Consider the following 25,914-nt stretch of genomic DNA (forward strand, 5'->3'; position numbering starts at 1 on the left):
GCGTTGTTTCCTTAAAACTCTAGGACATTCTACAAGTAATGATGTTAATAGTCCTGTAAACCTCTCTAGGAGCTCTGCGCCAAGCTCTTCCACAGAGCTAAGCACTTTTAAATGAACTACATAGCACTTTAAGAATAACAGATTTTAACTATTTTATTGATATTTTAACATTTTTATACTGTATTTTAATGACTGATTAATGTACTTAAAAGATCTATGCCAATAAAGGTTTGAATGAATGAATGAATGAATGAATGAATAGTCCTGTATATATATGGTCATATATTCAAATAGCACATGCTTACATTCAAATAGCACATGCTTACATTCAAATAGCACATGTTCGGTGGTTTCGAGTTCACCTTCTTTACAGATACATTTACGTGCTTCCATCGGAAGTCTATTATATTTCCCGTCTAAATATGTAGAGTGTAAAGCATTGTGCCAAAGAAGCATAAAAGATCTTCAATACTCAGAATTTGTAATATTAAACAAATATGGCATCATGACGCTCCTATTGAGCAAGTCCTTTCTAAAAAGGGGATCCAAGATCTTATTTAAATCATGTTGCCTTTCTACTTCTATCACTCTGGTTTTAACAAGTTCCTTTGTTTTCTCATAAGGTCAAACTTGTACGAAAGCCAGAAATACCCCAACTTTTTCTTAAGTGCTGTTTGCCAAGGTGCTACAAATATTAGAGTTATTAGACCCTTCTTTTGGAACAACAATTTTAGCCAAAACAAAAGTGTGACCACCCAAATAGACATTAACCATCCCAGTTTCGATTCTAAGTGCAGCATTAGAAATATTATTCGGCACCTGAAGAATTTTCCTTAAAAACTTGGACTGAATCTTCTCCAAACTAGATATATTACCAGAGATGCTCAGTGGTGCCCATAGGTTATTTGCACAAGGGTTTTGGCCTCAAAGGCCTTTATTGCAGCTGGGATACATCATCCTCCTTTATGCCAAAAAAAAAGTCTGAATTGCTCCTGAGTTTTTCTGAGCATTTAATGCAGTATAATTAATATGAGCTGTTCTAGCTTGTGAAGCCTGGAATATAACCCCAAGTTATGATTAAGTTCATAAGATGACTTTGAGGACTGCATCTAACCCTGATACCAGTAAATTATGGTGTAAACTGAATGGGACGTCTATACATGAAAATACTGGTATTAGGGTTAGATGCAGTCCTCAAAGTCATCTTATGAACTTAATCATAACTGAAAAGGGAGTGAAGCAGGGCTGCATACTGGCCCTTCTTCTATTTAACTATTTTATAAATGATATTAATAGGTTAAGATACCTATTAATATCATTTAAATTTCTATTTAAATGTTCATCCGCCAAAAATTAGTGGAAAACACTTTTTGTTTTTGTTGTGTGCTGATGATTTGGTCTTATTCTCTAGGACGTTAGGACTTAAGATCTGCTTTTGATTCTATTTCAAGAAAAAAATTATGGTGTAAACTGAATGGGACGTCTATACATAGAATCAAAAGCAGATCTTAAGTCAACAAAAGTGACATAAAAGGAGGCCCATTTGTTTGAAGAATATTTTGCTATCAGATGGTCAAGTAACATACAATGGTTCATGGTGGACTGTCCTTCTCTAAAACCACCATGTTCCTCTATTAAAAGATTTTTTTCTTCTAACCAATCTCTCAATTTCCAATATAAATGCCTTGCATACAGCTTACTTATAGTACTAAAGAGACTTATTGGCCTATAATTTTGAGGGTTGTTAATACAACCTTTCTTATGGATAGGTACAACGATAGCAACTTCCCAGCCTTTTGGTAACCTACTTGTTTTATCAATAAGCATAAAAAGCTTAGTCAATATTGGATCCACCAGCTTTGGTTTCTCATGATAAGATCAAGAGAAACCAAGTCATAACCAGGAGCTTTCCCTGATTTCAAAGTTTCTATAAATTTTCTGATCTCTGATTGGCTAACCGATGGCCATTCCAGCAAATTAGTCAGCACATTAAGACCCATCCTCAACTTTATTCCAGCTCTAATGAAGAATACAATGCCCTTTAATGAGATTCCCAGATTTCGTGTGGAATCGTTGAGTACAAGCCAGGTTTTTTTAAAGAGTCTGTCACCAAATTCCAAAATTGTGAAGGATTATTACCTTTTGCTGCTTGTTTAATTTTCTTCCAAGCTCCCAAGGCAGCCTTCATCTTTTTGGCTTTTATTAGGCTTTTGTATTTTTGTTTTCAGTAGTTTAATCTCAATATCAGCATCTACAGAGGGGTAACATCTATATTTAATATGCATATCTCTTAAAAACCTTTTTAGACTTCTGCACTCTTGGTCGTGTGTGTGTGTGTGTGTGTGTGTGTGTGTGTGTGTGTGTGTGTGTGTGTGTGTGTGTGTGTGTGTAAAGTGCTATCAAGTCACAGCCAACTTATGGTGACCCCTTTTTTGGGGGTTTCATGGCAAGAGGTGGTTTCACTAACAGAGGTGGTTTGCCAGCGCCTTCCTCTGCACAGCAACCCTGGTATTCCTTGGTGCTCTCCCATCCAAATACTAACCAGGGCTGACCCTGCTTAGCTTTTGAGATCTGATGAGATCAGGCTAGCCTGGGCCATCTATGTCAGGACTCTTGGTCATAGCAGTCATTAAATCCACTATTAATCTGCTTACTAGCAACAGAGGCGGAACCAATTAATGCATTCTGCAGATCTTAGACCATACTTTCATACATAGCTATACATGAGGAACCTTCCCCACTATTCATAAATTCCTGTGTTTTCCCAATAAAATGGACAGATCTAAACAATTTATAGTATTAAGAGTTGTCAAGTTCTATTTAACTCATGGGAGGCAATTCTCATCTGCTGCCAAACCTTCAAAACCCAGATCCAGGTGCAGCTGATTAGTTGAAAATGAGCAGCATAACACCAAAGGAAAATTATTGCTATCAGGGTGAGAGCGAGTTCCCCCTCCTGTTCAGCTGTACCAGATCCACAGCTGAACCGTGCAAGCTAATTAACAGGCCTGAGTAGATGGCCTTGATGAGAAACTGGGGGCGGGGGTGAGGGGGAGGGTGGCAAACACCTGCAGAGAATCAGAGAACAGTGAACTTAACTGGAACTAGGGTTGCCAACCTCCAGGTTCTAGCTGGAGATCTCCTGCTATTACAACTGATCTCCAGCCAATAGAGATCAGTTCCCCCAGAGAAAATGGTCACTTTGGCCATTGCACTCTTCGGCAATGAAGTTCTTCCCCTCTCCAGACCCCAACCTCCTCAACCTTGTCAGAAATACCAATCAATAATCAATACTCTTATCCCCTTACCCAATCTTACTTAGGGATAGAGAAGACCAGACACAGAGAAATCTGTTGAAACATTTATGTGGCCATAATAAATGGGAGACAGCTTAGCACATGCAAGTGCTTCTAGCTGCTCAAAGCGTATGGTCCAGTGCTTGCTCCTTTATAGCCATCACAGATGTCCAGCCCTACAGATGCCCGAACGTCAGCCCTCTTGGCTTCCCTTGATTGGTTAGCCAAGTTACAGCCTCTTTCCAGACCGTCCTACAATCCATATATGGCATACATTGACATCATTCAACCTCCACCCCCAAAACCTACCGGTGGCAAAGAGGGATCTGGCAACCCTAGATGGAACTAACTGGAAAATGCCTTTAAGATGGTTTCTCTCTTGACAGCCAGACAGAGCCAAATACAAGTACATCCCATTGAATTTTTGCTGTCCCCTGAGAAAGATGGCAGAGATGCTCCCGAGAGGATGCTAACCCTCCTGGCTGACTGGAAACCCTTTCTACCGACTCCAGACAGGAAAAGGGGTCCCTCTTTCTCCAGAGAGATGCTGGCAAAACTCCCCTCGGGCATTGAGTGGACAGGGTGGGGGTGGGGAGAAGAACCCCCAATGGCCACTTAAACTGTCGCCCCGTTTGAAAACGCCCCTCTCTTGGCTCCTCCCACATGCGAGCTTCTAAAACAGAGCCAGGCAAGCATGAAGCCCCCAGAGTCGAAGCAAAACAGAGCGTTGCTTTTTCTTCTTCAGCTCAAACAGAATCTGAACCATTAATTGAACAATTAATTGAAACTGAAATACAATGCAATACTTACTGTCCTATCAAACCAAAACTAATTTTACCCCTTTAACAGAATAAAACACATCATTTACAACTTAGCATGTCATGAGACGACAAGAGTCCCTGGAAAAGACAGTCATGCTAGGAAAAGTTGAGGGCAGCAGGAAAAGAGGAAGACCCAACAAGAGATGGATTGACTCAATAAAGGAAGCCACAGCCTTCAATTTGCAAGATCTGAGCAAGGCTGTCAAAGATAGGACATTTTGGAGGACTTTCATTCATAGGGTCGCCATGAGTCGGAAGCGACTTGACGGTACTTAACACACGCACACACAACTTAGCATATACAATTTGCAATGTTTGACATATGTGTGGAATTTAAAAGTTGTAGAGGCTGGCTGCTGAGATCCCTCTCTTCCTCAAACCCCACCCTCTTCAGGCTCCACCCCTAAATCTCCAGGAATTTCTCCACCCAGAGCTGGGCCCGGCCCCGGCAGCCAGCACTGCACAACTAGGCCTTAGTTTTCCCAGGTGGAGGCTGCCAGCTGGAGGGAAGGAAGGTAAGCTGAATACAGGGAGAAGACAAAGGTAGGTGGGTTGGTGGATGGGATGGAGAGAAGTAAGTAGAAAACAAGAAAGGGATATGGGGGCTTTAGGAAAGGAGAAGAAATAGCGGGGGAGGGGAAATTAGATGCTGCCCCACTAACTCGTGCTGGTCTCCTGTTTGTGAAATCCAGTGCATGTGATGAAGTCTACTGTTGTCTATTCCTCCCCAAATCCTGCCCTCCTGAGGCTCCGCCCCAAAAACCTCCCACTGGTAGCAAAGTGGGACCTGGCAACTAGGGTTGCCAACCTCCAGGTGGTGGGAGAACGAAATAGACACCACTGTACAAGTAAATTGTCTTCGCTCCTGATTTTGAAAATCTGTTTGTGAAACACAAGGAGCATCTTATAGGAAGAATGTATAAATTGCTACTTAAATATGACACTGAATCTGAACAAGTTAAACCATGCATGGTGAAATGGATGCAGAATCTAGGAGAAAGAGATACCAATGCAACAATAGGAGATGTTATGGTCTAAAGTGATAAAATTCACAACTAGCCAAACTTTGAAAGAAAATTGGCACAAGATGTTTTTCCATTGATATATCACACCGAAAGACATTCAGAAAATGAACAAAGAATATAGAGGACTGTGCTGGAAATGTAAGGGGCATGAGGGGACATTTTTCATATGTGGTGATCTTGTAAAAAAAGTCAAAAAGTTCTGGAAAGAAGTTCATGCAGAAATACTAATAATTTTTAAAACTACACTTTTCATAAATCCAATTAGGAACTGCACCTACAAATGTTGGAAGATAATCAGAACTTTTTAGGTACATGATAACAGCTGTAAGGATTACATTGGCTGCTAAATGGAAATCTGAGAAATGTCCAGGAATAGAGAACTAGAAGGGTTGGATAGGAAAGCAGACGTTTTGTTGTCAACTCACAAACTGTCCCCCAGGAAATCCTATGTTGCGAAATGGAAAAAGTTTTCGGTTTGGGCTCTGGGAAAAGGTTTCGTTCTGTATTGATGTTCACTATCTGCAGTGTTTGACTTCTTACTGTCCCTAAAAGACTGTGGACTCACCAATTTGTCCATCAAAGTGTGTTTGGCAGCAATAGCTGCTTTTCATGTGGGAGTCAATTCTCAACCATTATTTGTTAACCCAAACTCCAAAAGGTTTCTAAAAGGACAGGACAATGTTTATCCACCAGTGGCTCCCCCGATGACTCAAAGGAGGCTCTCACTAGTATTGACTGGACTAATGACCAGCCCTTTTGAACCACTAGGTTCATGTGACATACCCTTCCTATCATATAAAGATGCATTTCTGGTGGCCATAACATTGGCCAAGAAGGTTAGTGACCTTACAGCACTCCGTACCAGGGTACCTTTACCAAATTCCATAAAGATAAGGTGGTGCTTTGGCCTAGTCTGTCCTTTTTACCTAAGGAGGTGTTATCCTTCCACCTATCCCAGGATACTGTGCTGCCTGTTTCTTCCCTAACCCCAAATCTAGGGCTGAAAAAGCATTATAAATATTGGATGTGAGGCGAGCACTCTTTATTTTATTTAAAAAGGATGGCCGAGTTTAGATTACAGAAGAACCTCTTCAAATGCTTCAGAGGTCCAAACAGGGGTAAAGGAGTATCTTCACAGGCCCTGTCTTAGTGGACAGCATCCGTGATCAGACTGGCGTACAAAAGAGTTCAGGTCTATTCCACCAGGGCACAGGCTGCTTCCGCTGCCTTCTCGAATTGACCTAAGAGGCACCTGCAGGGCAGAAGCCATGAATATGTAAAACAGAGCTGCACTTACCTGTAACTGTTGTTCATCGAATTGGCTTCTGTGCAGTTACGCATCCCTCCCTCCTTTCCCCGCTGTGGGACTCCGACGGTTACAATACGTCGGATTCACCGCGGCACAGAGAGGAGACCTGAGAGAAGCGTGCTCCCTCCCCCTCAGGTCATATGGTCATTTGGGCAGGAAAATTGCTACACTGGCCTGAGAGGAGGAGGAGGAGCACTCTCAGGAGCTGATCTTTCTAGAAGCTAGCAAAATCTTTCTCCATGGCTGGCCTGCACATGCACAGTCCCATGTGTGCAAAAGCCAACTCGATGAAGAACACTTACAAGTAAGTGAGTTCAACACCCCTGCTTTAGGCAGCTGACTAGCAGCGCCACAGTTGCAAGAGGCCCTCAGGACTGTTCTGTTCATCTCAGAATCTCTTAGAAGAGCTGCCAGAAATTCCCATTTCTGCTTGTTAAGGCTTCTTGCACATGTGTCTTTAATAAGTGGACAGTATAAAAAGATGATAAAGAGAGAAGCTACAACACTTCTTGAGGGGGGAAAAAGAACAAGCCAGCAAACAAAGTGCATTCAACCCAACAGAGGCCTTAGAAGGATACCAAGACCAAGAAGGACCATAATGTGGATATGGGCGATATTGGTAGCTGTGCTGGTGTGTCTCCTGATTCTACACTTTCTGAAACTGCTTCAGGCATACAAGAAGTACCCTCCTGGGCCTTCTAGGCTCGAGATTGTTCTACGCATAGTGCGGTCTGGATTCAGATTCGATCCCGATCTTCTCGCTGAGGTACTTCTTTCTAAATAGTTGATCTGCTGAAAAAGACAATGAGCAAACAGAGCTCTGCAGTCTATGGCTCAGGGGCCAAATGTGGCTCAGTACAGAAATACGGCTCTTTTCAGAAAAAAAATGAATAAGTTAAGGTACATTGAAGGGCAATGGGGTTCTAGAATAATCAGCATGTGAAGGAAATGTCAGGTAACGATGTCTATGGGACTGAACAGCTTCTTAGAGATGCTGTACAGAAAAAGAAATGACAGAACAATCTAAGTGTAAACCATTAACAGTTTTATGCCAGTGCACTAAAAGGGTGGTCCTGTGTATATTTATTCGTTATTTTGAGACCCCATACGTGCCACATCCTAATGAAGGACTCAAATCAACCAGTGTTTTGGGTTACAGAAACTTTATAGATTATTAATGAACATGTCTATGATGTGATGTTAAAGCTATATGCATTCATTTATGCAAATAGAATTTCTTATATTTGTTGTTGATCTCTGGTTCTGAATTTTTACGTCCGTCTCTTTAATTGTAAAAGCTTACCAACCTCTGGATTGAGATAACAAAACCAAATGCAAATATCGAGAGATTTCTTTGTATCCCTCTTTTTTAAAAAAAGATTTTTTATTATTTTTAATAATATCAAAACAATATGTATTATATTGATTTAAAAAGATATAAACATTACTAATTTAATCAATACCAAAAAAAGAGAAAAAAAATTTTTTTACTTCCCCACCATCCTCCTCTATCCGTTTATACTCTTAGTACTTCCCTTTGCATATGTTTTCTAATTTAAATCATTCTTTATCCTGGGATTATATCATATACTTCAACGTTTAAAAACTAATAATAACACGCTTATATAAACCTGTACATTCAAATTAATTCAAATCCTTGGGTATTTGCTAAGTTAAATTCATTTCCACAGTACATTCTCCATGCCTCCCATTCCCCCACAAATATCCCGTTGTCCTTTTGATTTATTAATGCTATCAATTTAGCCATTTCTGCTAATTCCATCATTTTATTTATCCAGTCCATCTTGTCCGGTACTTCGGACATTTTCCATTTGCTGCATACACCAATCTTGCTGCTGTGGTGGCATATACTAAAAAAGATCTGAGTTATTATAGTATCTGGTACAATACTTAGCAACATCATTTCCGGTGTTTTAGGGATGTTATGCTGTAAAATCAATCTGTTCGTTAAAGATCATACCCCAAAAGTTTTTTGCTTTTTCACATGTCCACCAAATATGGTGGAAGGAACCAACTTCACTTTGACATTTCCAACATTTTGACAACATAGTTCCATACATTTTGCTAATTTTTTTGGAGTCAAATACCATCTGTATATCATCTTATAAATGTTTTCCCTTAATGATTGTGAAAGCAAAAGCTTCATATCCTTAGACCACAACTTTTCCCATCTATTCAATGGTATATTATGCCCTAATGTCTGTGCCCATGTTATCAACGTAGGTTTAATTCGATCTTGTTCTGTATAAATCATCAATAGTATTTTATACATCTTGGAAATTAAATGGTCTCTTTGTATCCCTCTTTACCAAGGTTCCAGTAAAAGACACAATCTCATTGATTAACCAGATTTTTCCAGAAGATATAACAGCCTTATTTCACCATTGTTTGACAACAAGTTATTTCCTATGGGATAAAGAATTTTATGAACAGATTGATGGAGTAGCTATGGGAAGTCCACTCAGTCCAGTAATACCAAACATTTACATGGAATATTTTGAAAAGACAGCATTAGAATCGGCACCTTACAAACCTACAGTCTGGTTCAGGTTCGTAGATGATACATTTACTATTTGGAGCCATGGTGAAGAAAAATTAATGGACTTTCTAAACCATCTTAATAATATCCATCCAAACATTCAGTTTACCATTGGAAAAGGAAATTGAGGGTAAACTCCCATTTCTTGATACCCTTGTCATCCGTAAAACAAACTTTCAGTTAGGTCACAAGGTCTACCGGAAACCAACTCACACAGATCGCTACTTACACAAAAACTCCAACCACCACCCCCGACAGAAAAGAGGAATAATCAAAACATTAATGGACCGTGCAAGGCTGATCTGTCAACCACAGTTTCTCAAGGAAGAAATTAATCATCTAAATCATGCACTGCTGTGTGTGTGTTAAGTGCCGTCAAGTCGCTTCCAACTCATGGCGACCCTATGAATGAAAGTCCTCCAAAATGTCCTATCTTTGACAGCCTTGCTCAGATCTTGCAAATTGAAGGCTGTGGCTTCCTTTATTGAGTCAATCCATCTCTTGTTGGGTCTTCCTCTTTTCCTGCTGCCCTCTACTTTTCCTAACATGACGGTCTTTTCCAGTGACTCTTGTCGTCTCATGACGTGCCCAAAATACGACAGCCTCAGTTTAGTCATTTTAGCTTCTAGGGTCAGTTCAGGCTTGATTTGATCTATAACCCACTGATTTGTTTTTTTGGCAGTCCACGGAATCCGTAACACTCTCCTCCAACACCACATTTCAAAGGAATCTATTTTCTTCCTATCAGCTTTCTTCACTGTCCAGCTTTCACACCCATACATAGTAATAGGGAATATGATGGCATGAATTAATCTAGTCTTTGTGGCCAGAGTCACATCCTTACACTTCAAAATATTTTCTAGCTCCTTCATGGCTGCCCTTCCCAGTCTCAATCTCCTTCTAATTTCTTGGCTGCAGTCTCCCTTTTGGTTGATGGTGGAGCCAAGGAATAGAAAGTCTTGAACAATTTCAATTTCCTCATTGTCAACCTTAAAGTTGTGTAATTCTCCTGTAGTCATTACTTTTGTTTTCTTGATGTTCAGCTGTAGTCCTGCTTTGGCACTTTCTCTTTTAACTTTCAGCAATAGTTGTTTCAAATCTTCACTATTTTCTGCCAATAATGTAGTGTCATCAGCATATCTCAAATTATTAATGTTCCTCCCTCCAATTTTCACTCCACCTTCATCTAAATCTAATCCAGCTTTCCTAATTATATGTTCTGCATATAGATTGAAGAGATAGGGAGATAAAATACATCCTTGTCTGACACCTTTGCCAATTGGAAACCATTCCGTTTCTCCATATTCTGTTCTAACTGAGGCCTCTTGTCCAGAGTACAGGTTGCGCATCAAAACGATCAGATGTTGTGGCACACCCATTTCCTTTAAAACCAGCCATAGCTTTTCATGATCCACACAGTCAAAAGCTTTGCTGTAATCTATGAAACACAAGCTGATTTTCTTCTGAAATTCTCTCGTACGCTCCAGTAACCAGCGTATATTTGCAATATGATCTCTAGTGCCTCTTCCTTTTCTGAAACCAGCTTGAACATCAGGCATTTCTCGTTCCATATATGGTAGCAGCCTTTGCTGTAAGATTTTGAGCATCACTTTACTTGCATGAGAAATTAATGCAATGGTCCGATAGTTGTTGCAATCTTTGATGTCTCCTTTCTTGGGAATTGGAATGTAAATGGGTTGTTTCCAGTCTGTGGGCCATTGTTTTGTTTTCCATATCTGTTGGCATATTCTTGTCAAGATTTTGATGGACTCCGTTTCTGTGGCTTGGAATAGCTCTATTGATATCCCATCTGCTCCTGGTGATTTGTTTCTCCCGATTGCTCTCAATGCAGCTTTCACTTCACTTTCTAAAACTGTAAGTTCTTCTTCAAAAGATTCTTCTTGGAAAGAATCTTTTATCCTTTCATCTCTTCTGTATAGTTCTTCAGTGTATTGTTCCCACCTTTTCTTTATTTTGTCCTGTTCAGTTAATGTATTTCCATGCTGATCTTTCAGCATGCCTAACCGTGCTTTAAATTTCCCTTTGATTTCTTGGATCTTGTGGAACAGATCTCTAGTTCTTCCTTTTTTGTTGTTCTCTTCTATTTCTTTACACTGGCTATTATAATAGGTCTCTTTGTCTCTACGTGCTAGTCGCTGGAACGTTGCACTTAGACTTTTGATTCTATTTCTGTCACCTTCTACTTTTGCTTCTCGTCTATCTCTGGCAATTTTAAGAGTTTCCTCAGACATCCATCGAGATTTTTCTTTTCTTTTGGCTACAGGAATAGTCTTTGCACATTCTTCCTTGATAATATCTCTAGTTTCCACCCATAGTTCTTCAGGTTTACATTCACTTGAACTTAGTGATGCAAATCTGTTCCTTACATGGTCTTTAAACTCTTCCGGAATATTGCTTAGATTGTATTTTGGTGCTATGAATGTTTTGGTGTTTTTCTTAAGCTTTATCTTTATTTTTGATATTAGCAATTCATGATCTGTACCGCAGTTGGCTCCTGGTCTTGTTTTGGCCGAGAGAATAGAGCTTCTCCATCTTCTGCTTCCAATTATATAATCTATTTGATTTCTATACTGGCCGTCTGGTGATGTCCATGTATACAATCGTCTGTTTGGTTGCCTGAAACATGTGTTTGCAATGAACAGATAGTTGTCTTCACAGAATTCTACGAGGCGTTCTCCTGCTTCATTCCGTGCTCCTAGCCCAAATCTGCCAACAACATTTGATTCTGCTTTGTTTCCTACTTTTGCGTTCCAATCACCTATGATTATCAGCATATCTTGTTTAGGTGTGTGATCAATTTCTTCCTGAACACTGGCATAAAAACTTTCAATTTCTTCCTCATCAGCATCTGTAGTTGGGGCATAAACTTGAAGGATGCTTATGTCGATAGGCTTTCCCTGAAGTCTGATTGATATTATTCGGTCAGACTTTGCATTATAGCTCCTGACTGCCTTTGCTACATCTTGCCTCACTATTAAAGCAACTCCGTTTCTTCTCTTTTTGTCATTCCCTGAATAAAACACTTTGTAATTTTCTGATTAAAAATGTCCTAATCCAGTCCACTTTAATTCACTTATTCCCAGGACTGAAATGTCCATACGTTCCATTTCTTGTTTAACAATTTCAAGCTTACCCTGATTCATGCTTCTCACATTCCATGTTCCTATTTTATGCGTCGAACAGCTTCGGACTTTCCTTTTGCATCTATTCATGTCAACCACTGAATGTCCTTTCGGCTTTAGTCCAATCGCATCATTAAGAACAGCGCTACTCGTACTTGTCCTCTGCTCTACCCCAGTAGCAGATTGAGTGCCATCCGACCTGGGGGTCCCATCTTCCAACACTATATCTTTTTTCATTTTGGTTTGTCTCATCATAGGGTTTTCAAGGTAAAGGTTGGTCAGAAGTGGTTTACCAGTGCCTTCTTCTGCGCAGTACTAACCAGAGTTAGCCGTAGTGGCACTGCTGTTGTCTACGAAAGATCTTCCGCCAGTGTCACCTTCCACTACTGCTGCTGCCCAGTAGCTAACCTTCAGGGATTCCTCTACCCCCATCCCCATTGGAACTGCCTGTTCTCTTCTGCGGATGTAGCCATTGATCCCTTAAGGGGGTGGATGCATCTTCGTCTGGTGTCTCAGCTGTGACCATTCCGTCTTGAGTGACTCTGCTAGGAGTTTAGTCTCTTGATAGAGTCTAAACCCCTTACGGTATTGCTCTCAGCTTCCCTGACACTCACAAACCCCCTCACCACGTTAAGGTGTGCATCCAGAAGGGGGCATGCACTGCTAGCAAACGGCTATTCCAGAAATGAAATCAGAAGGGCCATTAAACCAAACAAAAATCAGAAAACTCAGGAAAAACCGTCTCCCATAGGAAAGGTATTCTTGCCATTTATTAAAGGAGTCACTGATAGGATGGAGAAACGTTTGAAAAAACAACCTACAGTGTTTAAACCCACCAAGAAAATACAACAGATGCTACAATCAGCAAAAGACAAAAGAGACCCCATCACCTCTGCAGGAGTATACTGTATACCTTGCAGTTGTGGACAAGTTTACATCGGGACCACAAAACGCAGCGTACAAAGAAGGATAAAAGAACATGAATGATACTGCAGACTTGGCCAACCTGAGAAATCAGCAGTGGCTGAACATGGACTGACACAACAGCAGTGGCTGAACATGGACTGACACAAACAGGACACAGGGTCTTAATCCAAGACACTGAAAGACTGGACAATTCTACCAACTATTTAGTTAGATTACACAGAGAAGCCATTGAAATTCATAAATATCAGCACAACTTTAACAGAAGAGAGTTTAAGAATGAATAAGGCTTGGCTTCCTGTCCTGAAAACCTCCAGACTAACAAAGACTACAGTCCACAATAGCCATGCAGATTAGCTTTGGATTTCACACATTAACAGATCACTTCAGGATACAATGGTTCCATATTAACATACCACACCCTCATTAGCACATTATCTTGATACTTACAGGACAATGATTAGCACATTACCTTTGATACTTTTTGCAGGACAGTGATTCAGCTCAAACCCACCCCTTTCTGACTATATATTACTCTTCCTACACACTTGACACTGAGAGACACTGTCCTTCAGTGTTACTCCTCTGAAGATGCCTGCCACAGCTGCTGGCAAAACGTCAGGAAAGAAAATACCAAGACCACGGTCACACAGCCTGGATAACCTACAAGAACCGAGTGATTTCTTTCTTTGATTGCCCTAATGCCTTGCAATCTGATTTTAAAAGTTCAGAAAGAACTCAGCCTTGGAGGAGAAGGAAAGGGTCAAAAGGAGCCAAGAATAGCTGACATGGAATAATTCTAATTAATAGTCATCAATCAGATCTTGCAGAAATGTGCTATGTCTTTCTCTCCAGTGTCTTTTCATGATAATAGTGATGACTCGGTAATTTCTGGACAGTTTTTCTGATTCTAGAACTTGCCCAAGCTGGTTCTCTTTCCTTTCAGATGAAGAAAGTGCAGATTGGGTGCTTTACGATAGCTGGCAAATGTGTCCTGTGTTAGTTAGTTTAGTTAGTTAGTTTAAATCTGCCTGTCTCTGTTGGTGCAGTGCGAGTATGTCTGACATGTGTATGTTAACTAATTGGGGTGCACATATATTGATAATGATATTTTCTGTCTCATTATGTGTTACTTGCAGTACACACCCACGTAATCATGGGATTCCACCAAGCAATGTAACTCTTTCAACTAATTAGTGTGTTTTGGATGCACAATAACTAATAGTTAGGGAGTTGTGTCTACCTCTGGGCTGAGAACCCAACAAATCTTGGCAGTCCATTAGTCCAGGTCCTGTCATTCTGGAGAACATACTGCCCCATCCTCATGACAACCCTTTCATTATTAGAAGCTGGAACTCATATCACCTCACAAGCATCTCTTCTCTCCACTCTCTGGTGGATACATAACGTTGCTTGTCTTCTTATATTTCTAAATGGCAGCCTCTGCCCGCCTGTAATGTTGCCTGACTTTTAGATTCTGCACCATCTTCAAAAATTGGCACTTGAGTATTTCATCATAGTCATGGATTTTGTCAAAATTTGGTAGTCATTATCTATATTGACATTTGCATTATCTGATTTAAATCCTTTGTAATAACTATTTGGATTAGCAGCAGACAGTTATATAAAAGTCTTGTAACCTCTGGCGCTGTGCTTTTTTCTTTCTTTCATTGTTCAGAGGCTTATTCCCCTCCCCCTTTTTGAAATGTATTTAAGGACAACTTTTAAAAAATAACATTTTACTGAAGATATGGCAAAAAAAAAAACCATTCAATCACATACATAGATGGGTTGTTACATTCATTAAAATGCAAAAAACTCTCACTCTTGCCCTTCCACATGAACACATGCGCAATGTACAATAATTTTCAAAATTCACTAATTTGATATTTACAACATGTTTAGTAACATCAACAAAAATTGCCTTGTTATTCCAAACCAGTATATTTTAAATCTAGTTTTATCAGGGGACCCGACCCTGGCTTGCTCTGCTTGCCAATCGCATAGCTTTCTGAGTGCTCAGTATTTACAGTATTCTGAATGTACGCTTCTGCTTCCTTTTTTTGGTGCACTGTAGATAAAATTAGATTTAAAACAAATGTTGTATCCCTCCTTTCTTCCGAATGGGGACCCAAAAGTGGTTACATTCTCCTGTCCTCCATTTTATCCTCATAACGACTCTGTGAGGTAGGTCTGGCTGACATGTGTGACTGGCCCAAGGTCACCCAGCAACCTTCCAAGGCAGACTGGAGATTCAAAACAGATCCTAGTCTGAAATTCTAACCACTACATCACATTTGTTCTGATAGCTCACAGAACTTAACTCCCCTTTGTTTTGTAACGTGTGTGTGTGTAAAGTGCCATCAAGTCACAGCCGACTTATGGCGACCCCTTGTTGGGGTTTTCATGGCAAGAGACTAACAGAGGTGGTTTGCCAGTGCCTTCCTCTGCACAGCAACCCTGGACTTCCTTGGTGGTCTCCCATCCAAATACTAACCAGGGCCGACCCTGCTTAGCTTCTGAGATCTGACGAGATCAGGCTAGCTTGGGCCATCCAGGTCAGGGCTTGTTTTGTAATAGAGGGGTTATTTTCTTCCCTCTCTCGCTGTGCTGCCTGCACCTTTCTGAATTCTGGCCCGAGATGTTCCAGCTCCCTTCATTTCTGGCACTGCAGGTCCTGTGATCATCCTGAAGCTGTTGGCCAATTTTTAGATTCCTAGCTCTATTTTCCGATGAGTTGTGCGGCCACAAATAGACAAATGGAGAGACACACAGATCCTTTTGTTATTAAAGATATTATTAAAGATATTATCTAGGTCGTATTTCATTATTTTAAAGTTTGTAATCTAATGGCTGCATTAGCTATGGTATATCTTATACTATTTTCTCTATTCCATTGTTTCCCTAATTTTATGATCCTTTTTGAGTCTCAATGGAAAAAAGCAGACTATGGCCATTTATGCTTGGGTATTTAGTCTCGCGATGCCTACAGGACTGCTTTGGGACTTTGTTGGGATTATTCATGATTTTTCCAGCCTTCAGAAGTCACTTTGCTGCTGCCATGTGCTTTCCTCACAGTTTCAGGAACCTGTTTTACCATGGATTTAAAATCTGCTTTGCAGCAAATGCAATGCTGTTTGCTGTCACTTCTGTGAATAGTCTTAACTTCAAGTTTCTCTCCCCATGCCCATTCTTGCTCATCCCTTCCTCATCCAACCCCTTCCCTAGAAGCCATTTTGGACAATTTCAGCAGCAAGTGTTTTAAGATCTCTGGGAACAAACAGAGCCAACTGACCCCCACCCATCCCCTGATAAACGACAATGCCCCACTCCTTCTGTCACCCAGACACACCATTGCAATCCTATCCCAACTCCACACTTGATGCATGCAGAGGGGCTGGCAAAGCCTGACTCCCAACTCTAAACCCAGCAAGCCCCCCCCACCTGGTTTTTGTTTTGTTTGCTAGTGCTATTTTAGCGATAAAACACTAAAATATTTATATATTTAGTGCTTCACGACTAAAATAGCACTAGCAAACAAAAAAACAGGTGAGGGCTGGCTGTCCAGGACAAGATTTCCCACTGTTCTCCCCCCCCCCCCTTTGGTCAGTTTTACAGTGAGTGCTTTCCAACTTGGGGAATCCAACAAAGCCGTGCTGATCCACTCTCTCCATGATCAGTGTTACAGGAAGTGCTTTCAGACATTGGGCATCCAACAGAGCCGTGCTGATTTTCCACCCCCACCCCCCCGTTCTTATGATCCCTGCACTGAGATAGCCAGAAACAAATTGGTTGGGTGGGGTTTTTTGTCTGTGCTTTGGCTGTAAAATGGCTACTTGGTTCAGTAAAACAATAAATGTAAAATTCACTAGATACAATTATGTATCAAAATCCAATATTATCAAACTTCTATACATAATTGATATAAGGAACGATGCAAGCAATTACCTTGACTAGGAACTAATCAAAAGCCTTTGCTGTTTTATCAATGTGAAAAAAAGATAACAATAACCCATTTGTTGTTCAAATACATTACAATGTATTTTAAAAGTATCCTAACAACAAAAGATATACTAATTAAAATTGGAGAATAGTAACAAACCTGAGCACATAACCTTTTCTTAAACAAGTTGCCTTCATCGCATGAGATGGTCATGAACGAAAACAATCCCATGATTAGATAAAGTGTAGTCGCTAATGACTCGTAGCTTTTACATGCAACAGCATTCTAAATGATCTTAAAGAAATCTTACTAAAAAGAATAGCTGATTATTTATAAAAACACTGACTATTCCAATTTGTCATTAAGACCGCTAGGAGACATTGTATCAAGAGTATAAATCCAAAATGCCTTCCGTCTTATAAGTGTCTCTTCGGTTTGTAAACGTTTAAAGGGGTTAGATAAAACCTAATTGAGAACAAAAAAACTTTATATCAGAAATTGAATGAGATTTGCCTCAGAAATGTTCTGTTAGAGAAGCCTCATTAATGCCTCTAAAGATTTTACTCTTACGTTCAATAATTCTTGTTCTTAATGGTCTAGAGAACCAGTGTGGTATAGTGGTTAGGGTGTCAGACCCAGGTTCAAATCCCCATTTGTGCCATGGAAGCTTGCTGGTTGGCCTTGGGCCAGTCACACACTTTCAGCCTCAATTCAGACAAATATTTGGATGGGAGCCCTCCAAGGAATACCCTAGTTGTGATGCGGCGGCAGGCTATGGTAAACCACCTTCAAATATCTCTGGCTTTAAAAACCCTACAGGGTTGCCATAAGTCAGCTGTGACTTGACAGCAAAAAAATGGTCTAGAGGACTGACCTATATATTAAGATTTCAATGGCAAATAATAACATAGATAATAACAAAGTTTACCATCTAAAACCGTTCACTGATTGTAATTCTTAGAACAATCAGTGAACTGTTTTAGATGGTAAACTTTGTTATTTCTAGGATTAGTAAATGTCTTAAAATGCAAACTCTGTTGATAACAGTATTTTCTGTTACCTCTTACAGGTGGTCTCCATTTGAGATGGGGGAATTAGCTTTCTGGAGACTACGCTTAGCAAGAGGGAGGGGTATGGAATCTTTTATCCTAATTTTACGGGGTTGACCACACCAGTGGATATACTCGAATGGCAAAAAGGCCACTACTTATATCCAGAAATGAGCCCTGGGGCTGTATGCTAACTGGCAACACAATGGGTTTTGCCAGAGACAAAAAAACTTAATTACTCCTTGAATAGTTGAGATATTAAAGTCTGAAAGAACATGAGGCAATGGTAACATAGAAGAATACCTTAGTTTGCCTGATTAAATATAGGCAATGACTGTAGTATAGTTTTAGATAGGTGAAGATATTTGGAAGATCTTTCCAGGAAGGGAGGAGTAGACAAGAGATGTCCTGTTTGAGCTACTCTGCAAGTTAGATGGAGCTGGAGGGTGAATCCAGATTTGCTAAAAGACTGGTCAGAATTCTATTATTGGACTCTGATTGCTGATAGGGTTAAGGCAGGGGTCTGCAAACTGCGGCTCCCAAGCTGCATGCGGCTCTTTGGCCCGTTGAGTGCGGCTCTCCGAACTTGGTTCGGAGCCCTTGCTCTTGCGCCCGCTCGCGCCGGCAGCCGGGCTGCGGAGCCGGCGCACCTGAGAGAGAGAGAGAGAGAGAGAGAGAGCAGGTGAGCGGGCATGCTGTCTCTCCCCCCCCCCCCCGCCGTGGAAAATGGCCAGGTCCCCCTTTCCCGGCCTCCGGCTGAGTCCCATTGGGAGGCCATGTCTACCCACTGGCTTTCTTGGCGGTATACCTGGACTCCGAAGAGGGGAAAAAGTCCCCCTTCAGAGGCCAGGTCTACCAATTGGCTTCTATGGGCCTCCAGAGGCCAGGTCTACTGCCAAGAAAGCCAATGGGTAGACCTGGCCTCCCAATGGGACTCAGCCGGAGGCCAGGTCTACCAATAGGCTTTTATGGCGGTAGACCAGGCCTCCAGACGAGGATCCGGATGGGGAGGGGAAAATGGCAGAGACTTACAATTTATTTTTTATCAATAAATAAGATCACTATTAAGTATGATATCAAGTTTTATTCAGTGTACCTATAGTTTAATTAAGACTTAAAACTTTAATTAAAGTTTATTAAGTTAATAAACAGTGTACCTACCTATATAGTTTAAGTTTAAGAAATTTGGCTCTCAAAAGAAATCTCAATCATTGTACTGTTGATATTTGGCTCTTTTGACTAATGAGTTTGCCGACCCCTGGGTTAAGGTGTTGTGCTATCAGTCCCAGATGTCTGTTTGGAGTGTTTCATTAAGGATGCGAGAGAGGCTAATTTATTCCCTCTTGTTCCAGCTTTCCCACCTCAAGGTCAGAGGAATGCAAAATGACCCATTTCTGTCTTACGGCGGCCAAAGCTTTGCACAGGTCGCCAAGATGGCTTCCAGAGCCCTGGGAACTTTGGTTCACTTTGGTGGAGCATGCCCTGCTCTTCTCTGTTAGCTCTGGTTCCATATGCTGCTCTAGCCCCGACCTAGATTGGGATAGAGAGCGAAGTAGAAATAATAATAATAATAATAATAATAATGTTATGGCATACTGGGGTGCTGGGACAGATGAGGTGCTAACAACAGGAACAATGTCTACATTCATAATGTGCTATTACTGAGAAATCATTGGAACTCAGTTGCAAAGCATCAGAATGAACTAATTTACCCATCAGACGGGATGTTCTGTGAAAACTTATGCAAGGGTTATTTTGGTATCCTGGAATATCTCATGCAAGGTGCCAATGTTTGTGTATTATTCTTTTAATTTGGTAAGAAGAATGATGAAATCCCATAGACCAAACTATGTGGCCAGATGATTACATATGATCCTTTAGTGAAGAGAGTAGCTCTTTGAACTTTGTCTGCTCTTATTCTATAAGATCTTATGGTCTGTTTGAGGAAACCTCTTTCAGCTAAATTTTCAGCGAAAGGGTTACCCAAATTATTACAAGAACTATGAAGTGTACAATTTCTCTTCAGAATTGTCCATAAGGAAGTTTTACCTGGCAGCTGTTGTAATGTAGAAAGGACTTTCTATCTGTAGGTTTTGAGTATCCTCTAACATGTATGGTGGTATTCAATTATAAACCATCACATCTAAAAAAGGAACGTTGGTGGTGCTGAATTAATGAAGAAATTGAATGTGAGGATTTATGGTATTTGACCATTAATAGAAATCTGACATAATTTTGGAAATAAAATCTGGCAAAATGAAAATAATTCTTATATAATATCCAGATGAGAAAATGGGTAGGCAATAATAACTCCACCTTAGTATTGAGAAACATCTAAATTATTGTGGAATTGTGGAACTCCCTGTCCCAAGATGTGGTGATGGCTGCCAACTTGGAAGGCTTTAAGAGGTGAGTGGACATGTTCATGGAGGAGAGGGCTATCCATGGCTACTAGTAAAAATGGATACTAGTCATGATGTAGACCTAGTCTCTCCAGGATCAGATGAGCATGCCTATTCTATGAGGTGCTGTGGAACAGAGGCAGGACGATGCTGCTGCACCCATCTTATTTGTGGGCTTCCTAGAGGCCCCTGGTTGGCCACTGTATGAACAGACTTCTGGACTTCATGGACCTTGGTTTGATCTAGCATGGCCTTTCTCATGTTCTAATTATGATCCTTACTTCTTCATGAAGAATAGATATACATAAAGATTTAACATCCATGGTAAGAAAACGTGTGATCTTGAATCTGCATTCCTTCCGTTTGTTCAATGAAGTGAGTGGTCTCCCAAATAAAAAACATGGAATTTCTAACAAAAGGTTCCAAAAACGTATTGACATATTGTGCTAATGGTTCTAAAATGGAAGTAGAACCTGAAATGATTGGTCTGCCTGGTGGTGGAAAACCTTCTCTGGGGATCTTAGGTAAAATATAAAACACAGGAATTCTCCATGTATCTCTCATGGGAAAAAAGGAAACAGGATTACTGATGTATCATAAAAACAACGCCTCCTGGATTGAGATATCAATGGCAAATTTGATCTCTGAAGTAGGGTCCTGGCTTCACAACTGTTGTGTGTGTGTTAAGTGCCGTCAAGTCGCTTCCGACTCACGGCGACCCTATGAATGAAAGTCCTCCAAAATGTCCTATCTTTGACAGCCTTGTTCAGATCTTGCAAATTGAAGGCTGTGGCTACCTTTATTGAGTCAATCCATCTCTTGTTGGGTCTTCCTCTTTTCCTGCTGCCCTCAACTTTTCCTAGCATGACTGTCTTTTCCAGTGACTATTGTCGTCTCATGACGTGACCAAAATATGACAGCCTCAGTTTAGTCATTTTAGCTTCTAGGGTCAGTTCAGGCTTTATTTGAACTATAACCCACTGATTTGTTTTTGTTTTGTTTTTTTGGCAGTCCACGGAATCCGTAACACTCTTCTCCAACACCACATTTCAAAGGAATCTATTTTCTTCCTATCAGCTTTCTTCACTGTCCAGCTTTCACACCCATACATAGTAATAGGGAATACGATGGCATGAATTAATCTAGTCTTGGTGGGCAGTGACACATCCTTACACTTCAAAATCTTTTCCAGCTCCTTCGTGGCTGCCCTTCCCCGTCTCAATCTCCTTCTGATTTCTTGGCTGCAGTCTCCCTTTTGGTTGATTGTGGAGACAAGGAATAGAAAGTCTTGAACAATTTCAGTTTCCTCATTGTTAACCTTAAAGTTGTGTAATTCTCCTGTATTCATTACTTTTGTTTTCTTGATGTTCAGCTGTAGTCCTGCTTTAGCACTTTCTCTTTTAACTTTCAGCAGTAGTCGTTTCAAATCTTCACTATTTTCTGCCAATAATGTAGTGTCATCAGCATGTAAGAATCATTCAATTGATGATGTATTTCATCATAGTAGTCTTCTTTGTTAGGAATCACAATAGCACCCTCTTTATCAGCTGGTTTAATAACTATGTATTTTTAGATAATTCATCTAATGCTATTTTTTCAGATTTTGCCAAATTGTATGCTTACTATTCTCCAATTTTTCTATATCTATCTATCTATCTATCTATCTATCTATCTATCTATCTATCTATCTGTCTGTCTGTCTGTCTCTCTGTCTCTCTGTCTATCTATCTATCATCTATCATCTATTTCTATTGCTGTGCCATGCGCTTCAGGATGGCTCAATCATACCCAACTGAACTGTATCATCTATCTCTTTGGTGATGCCTTCCCACTGTTTCTGTGATATCTGGCACCATGTGTCATGACTGACTTGGCTGGGCTCTGTTGGAATTATGTGCTGAATGGGGTTGGGCTGCCCTGGATGATATGAAAATACTCCTGGGCCATCAGCTATGACTTGCCAGATCTGGTGGTCCTGCTCTGGGATCAACTTGGGAACAAATCTAGAGAATTCTGTTGAAGCTTCTCCTGACAGTAGATAGCCCACTCCCAGAATGAGGAGTTCATTGATCAAGTGGCAGGCGCTGAGGGCACAGTCATGCCATCGCTTCAAGTGGTTGATGTGAACTATTCCAGCCTTGGGACCAGAGCCCACAATGGAACTTGCAGGGAAGAATTTGGGGTGAGGGGTGGGATAAAGAAATCATCACATTAGTTTGAATATAACATTTCTCTTTTTCTATCCAAACTGCAGTTAGCAAAGAAACATGGAAACATTTACACTATATGGAAAGGGCCTCAGCCTCTGGTAGTATTGTCTGGATTACAAGCAATTAAAGAAGCATTAGTAAAGCATTCAGAAAACTTCTCTCAGCGACCAGTAACCCCTTTCTTTAACGTTGCAGCAAAAGAAAAGGGTAAGTTTGTATAAAAATATTTTACTTGTCTTCATTCCAGAGAAATGGTAGAAAGATAACAAAGGAAAATGAACATTTCAGCCAGTTGGAGGTTTCTCCATCCAGTAGGCAATATTGTACCCCTCTATGTGAAAAAAGATTCTAACCTAGATGGCCCAGGCTACTCCAATCCCATCAAATCTCAGAAGCTAAGCAGGGTCAGTGGTGGTTAGAACTTGGATGGAAGAACCCCAAGGAATACTAGGGTCTCTACAAACAGCAAGGCAATGACAAACCACCTGTTTGTTTCTTGCCTTGAAAATCGTATGAGAGTCACCATAAGTAGGCCAGCAGAAAGGAGAGGAGCGATCCATGGCCCTTCGCAGTGTGGAAGCACCAACATCACACTGGGGGGTGCTTTATCACTCTCCCCAAAACTCTATGGAAACCATAGAATTTGGGGCAAGAGCAGCCCCTTGGTGCAATGCTGGTGCATCAGTATCGTGCCAGTCGTGGTGCCATCGCGTGGGGACGCTAATCACTGCCCCCTGTACCCAACTCCCAAAAACTCCTTCTGGTTGCCAGGAAGGACCTGGCAACCCTAGTCATCATGTAGGCGGCGAGGTTCGAGCATTCACTTTGAACACTTTGGTTTAGCCCAAATACTGCACTGTGAGTCAGTGTTCTGACCACTGCTCTGAATTTTTTTTCTGGTTCCCAGAGACTCAGTGAGACATTTCCCACTCCCCAGGGTGAGAAGTAGCATTCCAACTCCCAATTGAGAGTCGCCATTCTGATCCCCCCCCCCATACACCAGATAACTTCTCATTGAGTGCATGGGACTCAGTAAGAAATTTCCCACTCCTTTGGGGGCAGAGGTCAGAAGAGTCAGTCTTCTGACCCCTCCCCCAGTACAGCAAGACACTTTTGGAAAGTTGGAGGTTCACAATACCACCTCTCAGCTGTGTTTTCAGCTGATGAGTGGCATTGTGACACTTCTCACTAGGACTGTCGATTCGATTCTTCCTGAACCGAAAAACAGCCGAATTTCCCCCGATTTGGAGGTTGTCAGTTCGGATGGAACCGAATTTTTAAAAAGGCGGGAAAACGACCAGCCAAATTCGGTAAGTTCGGCGATCGCTGAATAAATTCAGCAAATTCGGGGGCTCAGAATCAGCAGCATAAACGGCAGTTAGTAAGCAGCATTCTCCCACGGCCAATTGGTGGCCAAGCTGGGTCTTCTTCTGGCCAATCATTCGCGGATGAGCGCGTGAGCCCAGCTACTGCGCGGCCCAGGGAGAGAAAGAGAGTGTCTGTTTGTGTGTGCACATTTGCGGCTTTCCACGGCTCCGGGGGGAGGCATTTTTGGAAGTAGAGGTCCCACAATTTCAGTAGCTTCAGGGGACCCTTCTTGCAAGAACCCCCAAGTTTTGTAAATATTGGGTCAGGGGGTCCCGAGATATGGGGCTGGAAGGGGTCCCCTCCTGAAATTGCCCATTGGAATAAAGTGAATAAGAACACATTCACAGTTTTCCATGGCTCCGGGGGGGCATTTTTGGAGGTAGAGGTCCCAAAATTTCAGTGTAGCTTCAGGGGACCCTTCTTGCAAGAACTTCCAAGTTTGGTAACGATCGGGACAGGGGGTCCCGAGTTATGCGGTGCCCCCCCATCCACCCACTGGAATGATTGGGAGCAGGCGATCCTGTGCATCTAGAGAGCGGCAAATCCAAGGCAAAACTTCCCGTGCATAAATGGAATAGGATTGGATTTACTTCTCCTCTGTGCTCCTGCTGGAAGACATCCACACAGTTTGATTTTGGGTTTTTTTCTCTATACCTTTTCTCCTGTGTGTGTGTGGGGGGGAAGCAAAGTCTGTGGGGGGGAGCAGTTTCTGTGGGGGGGGAGCCAAAGGGGGCTTTCACCCGTTCTGCCGAGGGGTGTGTGCCTGCTCGCCTATGCGGGAGTGTGTGTTCTGCTTTTAAAGTTTTAAAGTTTAAAGTTGAGTCTGTGCGGCGGCTAGCGAGTCTCTCTCCGCTAGGCACCTGGGCCATGCCTCCTCCGCCTTGGTTTTTTTCCTGTTTGGGGTTGAGCCAAGCCGTACTGGTTGGGGGGGGCTTTGCCCATTCTGCAGAGGGTGTGTGCCCGCTCACCTCTGCGGGAGTGTATGCTGTGCTCTGCTTTTGTTTTTTGCCCCTAGCCTGGGGTTGAGTGTGACGGTGCGGCTTGCGTGCGCCTCCTCATTGGTTTTTTTCCCATTTGAGGCCGAGCCGTACTGGTTTGAGAGGGGGGGTTTCGCCCGTTCTGCCTGGGGGGGGTGTGCCCGCTCGCGTCTCTCTGTCCCTGGTTTGAGGAGGGGCTTCAGTTGTTTGTCCTCAGGTTTTCCCTCATTCATAAGATCGGTTAGTTCTATTTTGATGCTCGCTCAAAACTGGTTTTCAAATTGTGACTTAAACAATGCATTTGCCCGGTCCCAAGACTCCTGACTCCCAAGTCAGATGCAAAAGGGGAAATTCCACCCCCACCTACTCCTTATGCATAGCTAGTCCGCCTCTGTCCCTTTCCATGGTTTGCAAACTCCCAAGGTCGTGTCACGTGTTGCTTTGCATGGTTTTGCAAACCCCAGGTGCAAATGGTCTATTTATTTCTATTCATTCCAATGGGCGGAGGGGGGGACCCCTTCCGGGTCCCATAAGTAGGGACCCCCTGACCCAATCTTTACAAAACTTGGGGGTTCTTGCAAGAAGGGTCCCCTGAAGCTATGCTGAAAGTTTGAGACCTCTATCTCCAAAAATGTCCCCCGGAGCCATGGAAAGCTGCGAATGTATTCTTGTTCGCTTTATTCCAAAGGGCAATTTTTGGGGGGACCCCTTCCGGGGACCCCCTGACCCAATCTTTACAAAACTTGGGGGTTCTTGCAAGAAGGGTCCCCTGAATCAACGCTGAAAGTTTGGGACCTCCAAACATGACCCCCCGGAGCCGCGGCAAGGCACAAATGTGTTTTTAACGGCTTTAAACGGTCAAATTTTTCCCCGAACTCCGGATCTCA

At 41.8% G+C, this 25,914-nt stretch overlaps 1 protein-coding gene across 1 annotated transcript in view; it reads left to right on the forward strand.

The window, feature by feature from the left end:
• The first annotated feature begins 7,049 nt into the window (after positions 1–7,049).
• The window catches only part of LOC130477899 (cytochrome P450 2J2-like), a 36,870-nt gene continuing 18,005 nt past the window's right edge, over positions 7,050–25,914 (forward strand). Inside the window, exons 1-2 of the mRNA XM_056849980.1 lie at positions 7,050–7,217; positions 22,727–22,889. Coding sequence (XP_056705958.1) covers positions 7,050–7,217; positions 22,727–22,889 — 331 coding nt within the window. The remainder of the gene's footprint in view (positions 7,218–22,726; positions 22,890–25,914) is intronic.

This window comes from Euleptes europaea, chromosome 5, assembly GCF_029931775.1.
Source record: "Euleptes europaea isolate rEulEur1 chromosome 5, rEulEur1.hap1, whole genome shotgun sequence".
Lineage (NCBI taxonomy): Eukaryota > Metazoa > Chordata > Lepidosauria > Squamata > Sphaerodactylidae > Euleptes > Euleptes europaea.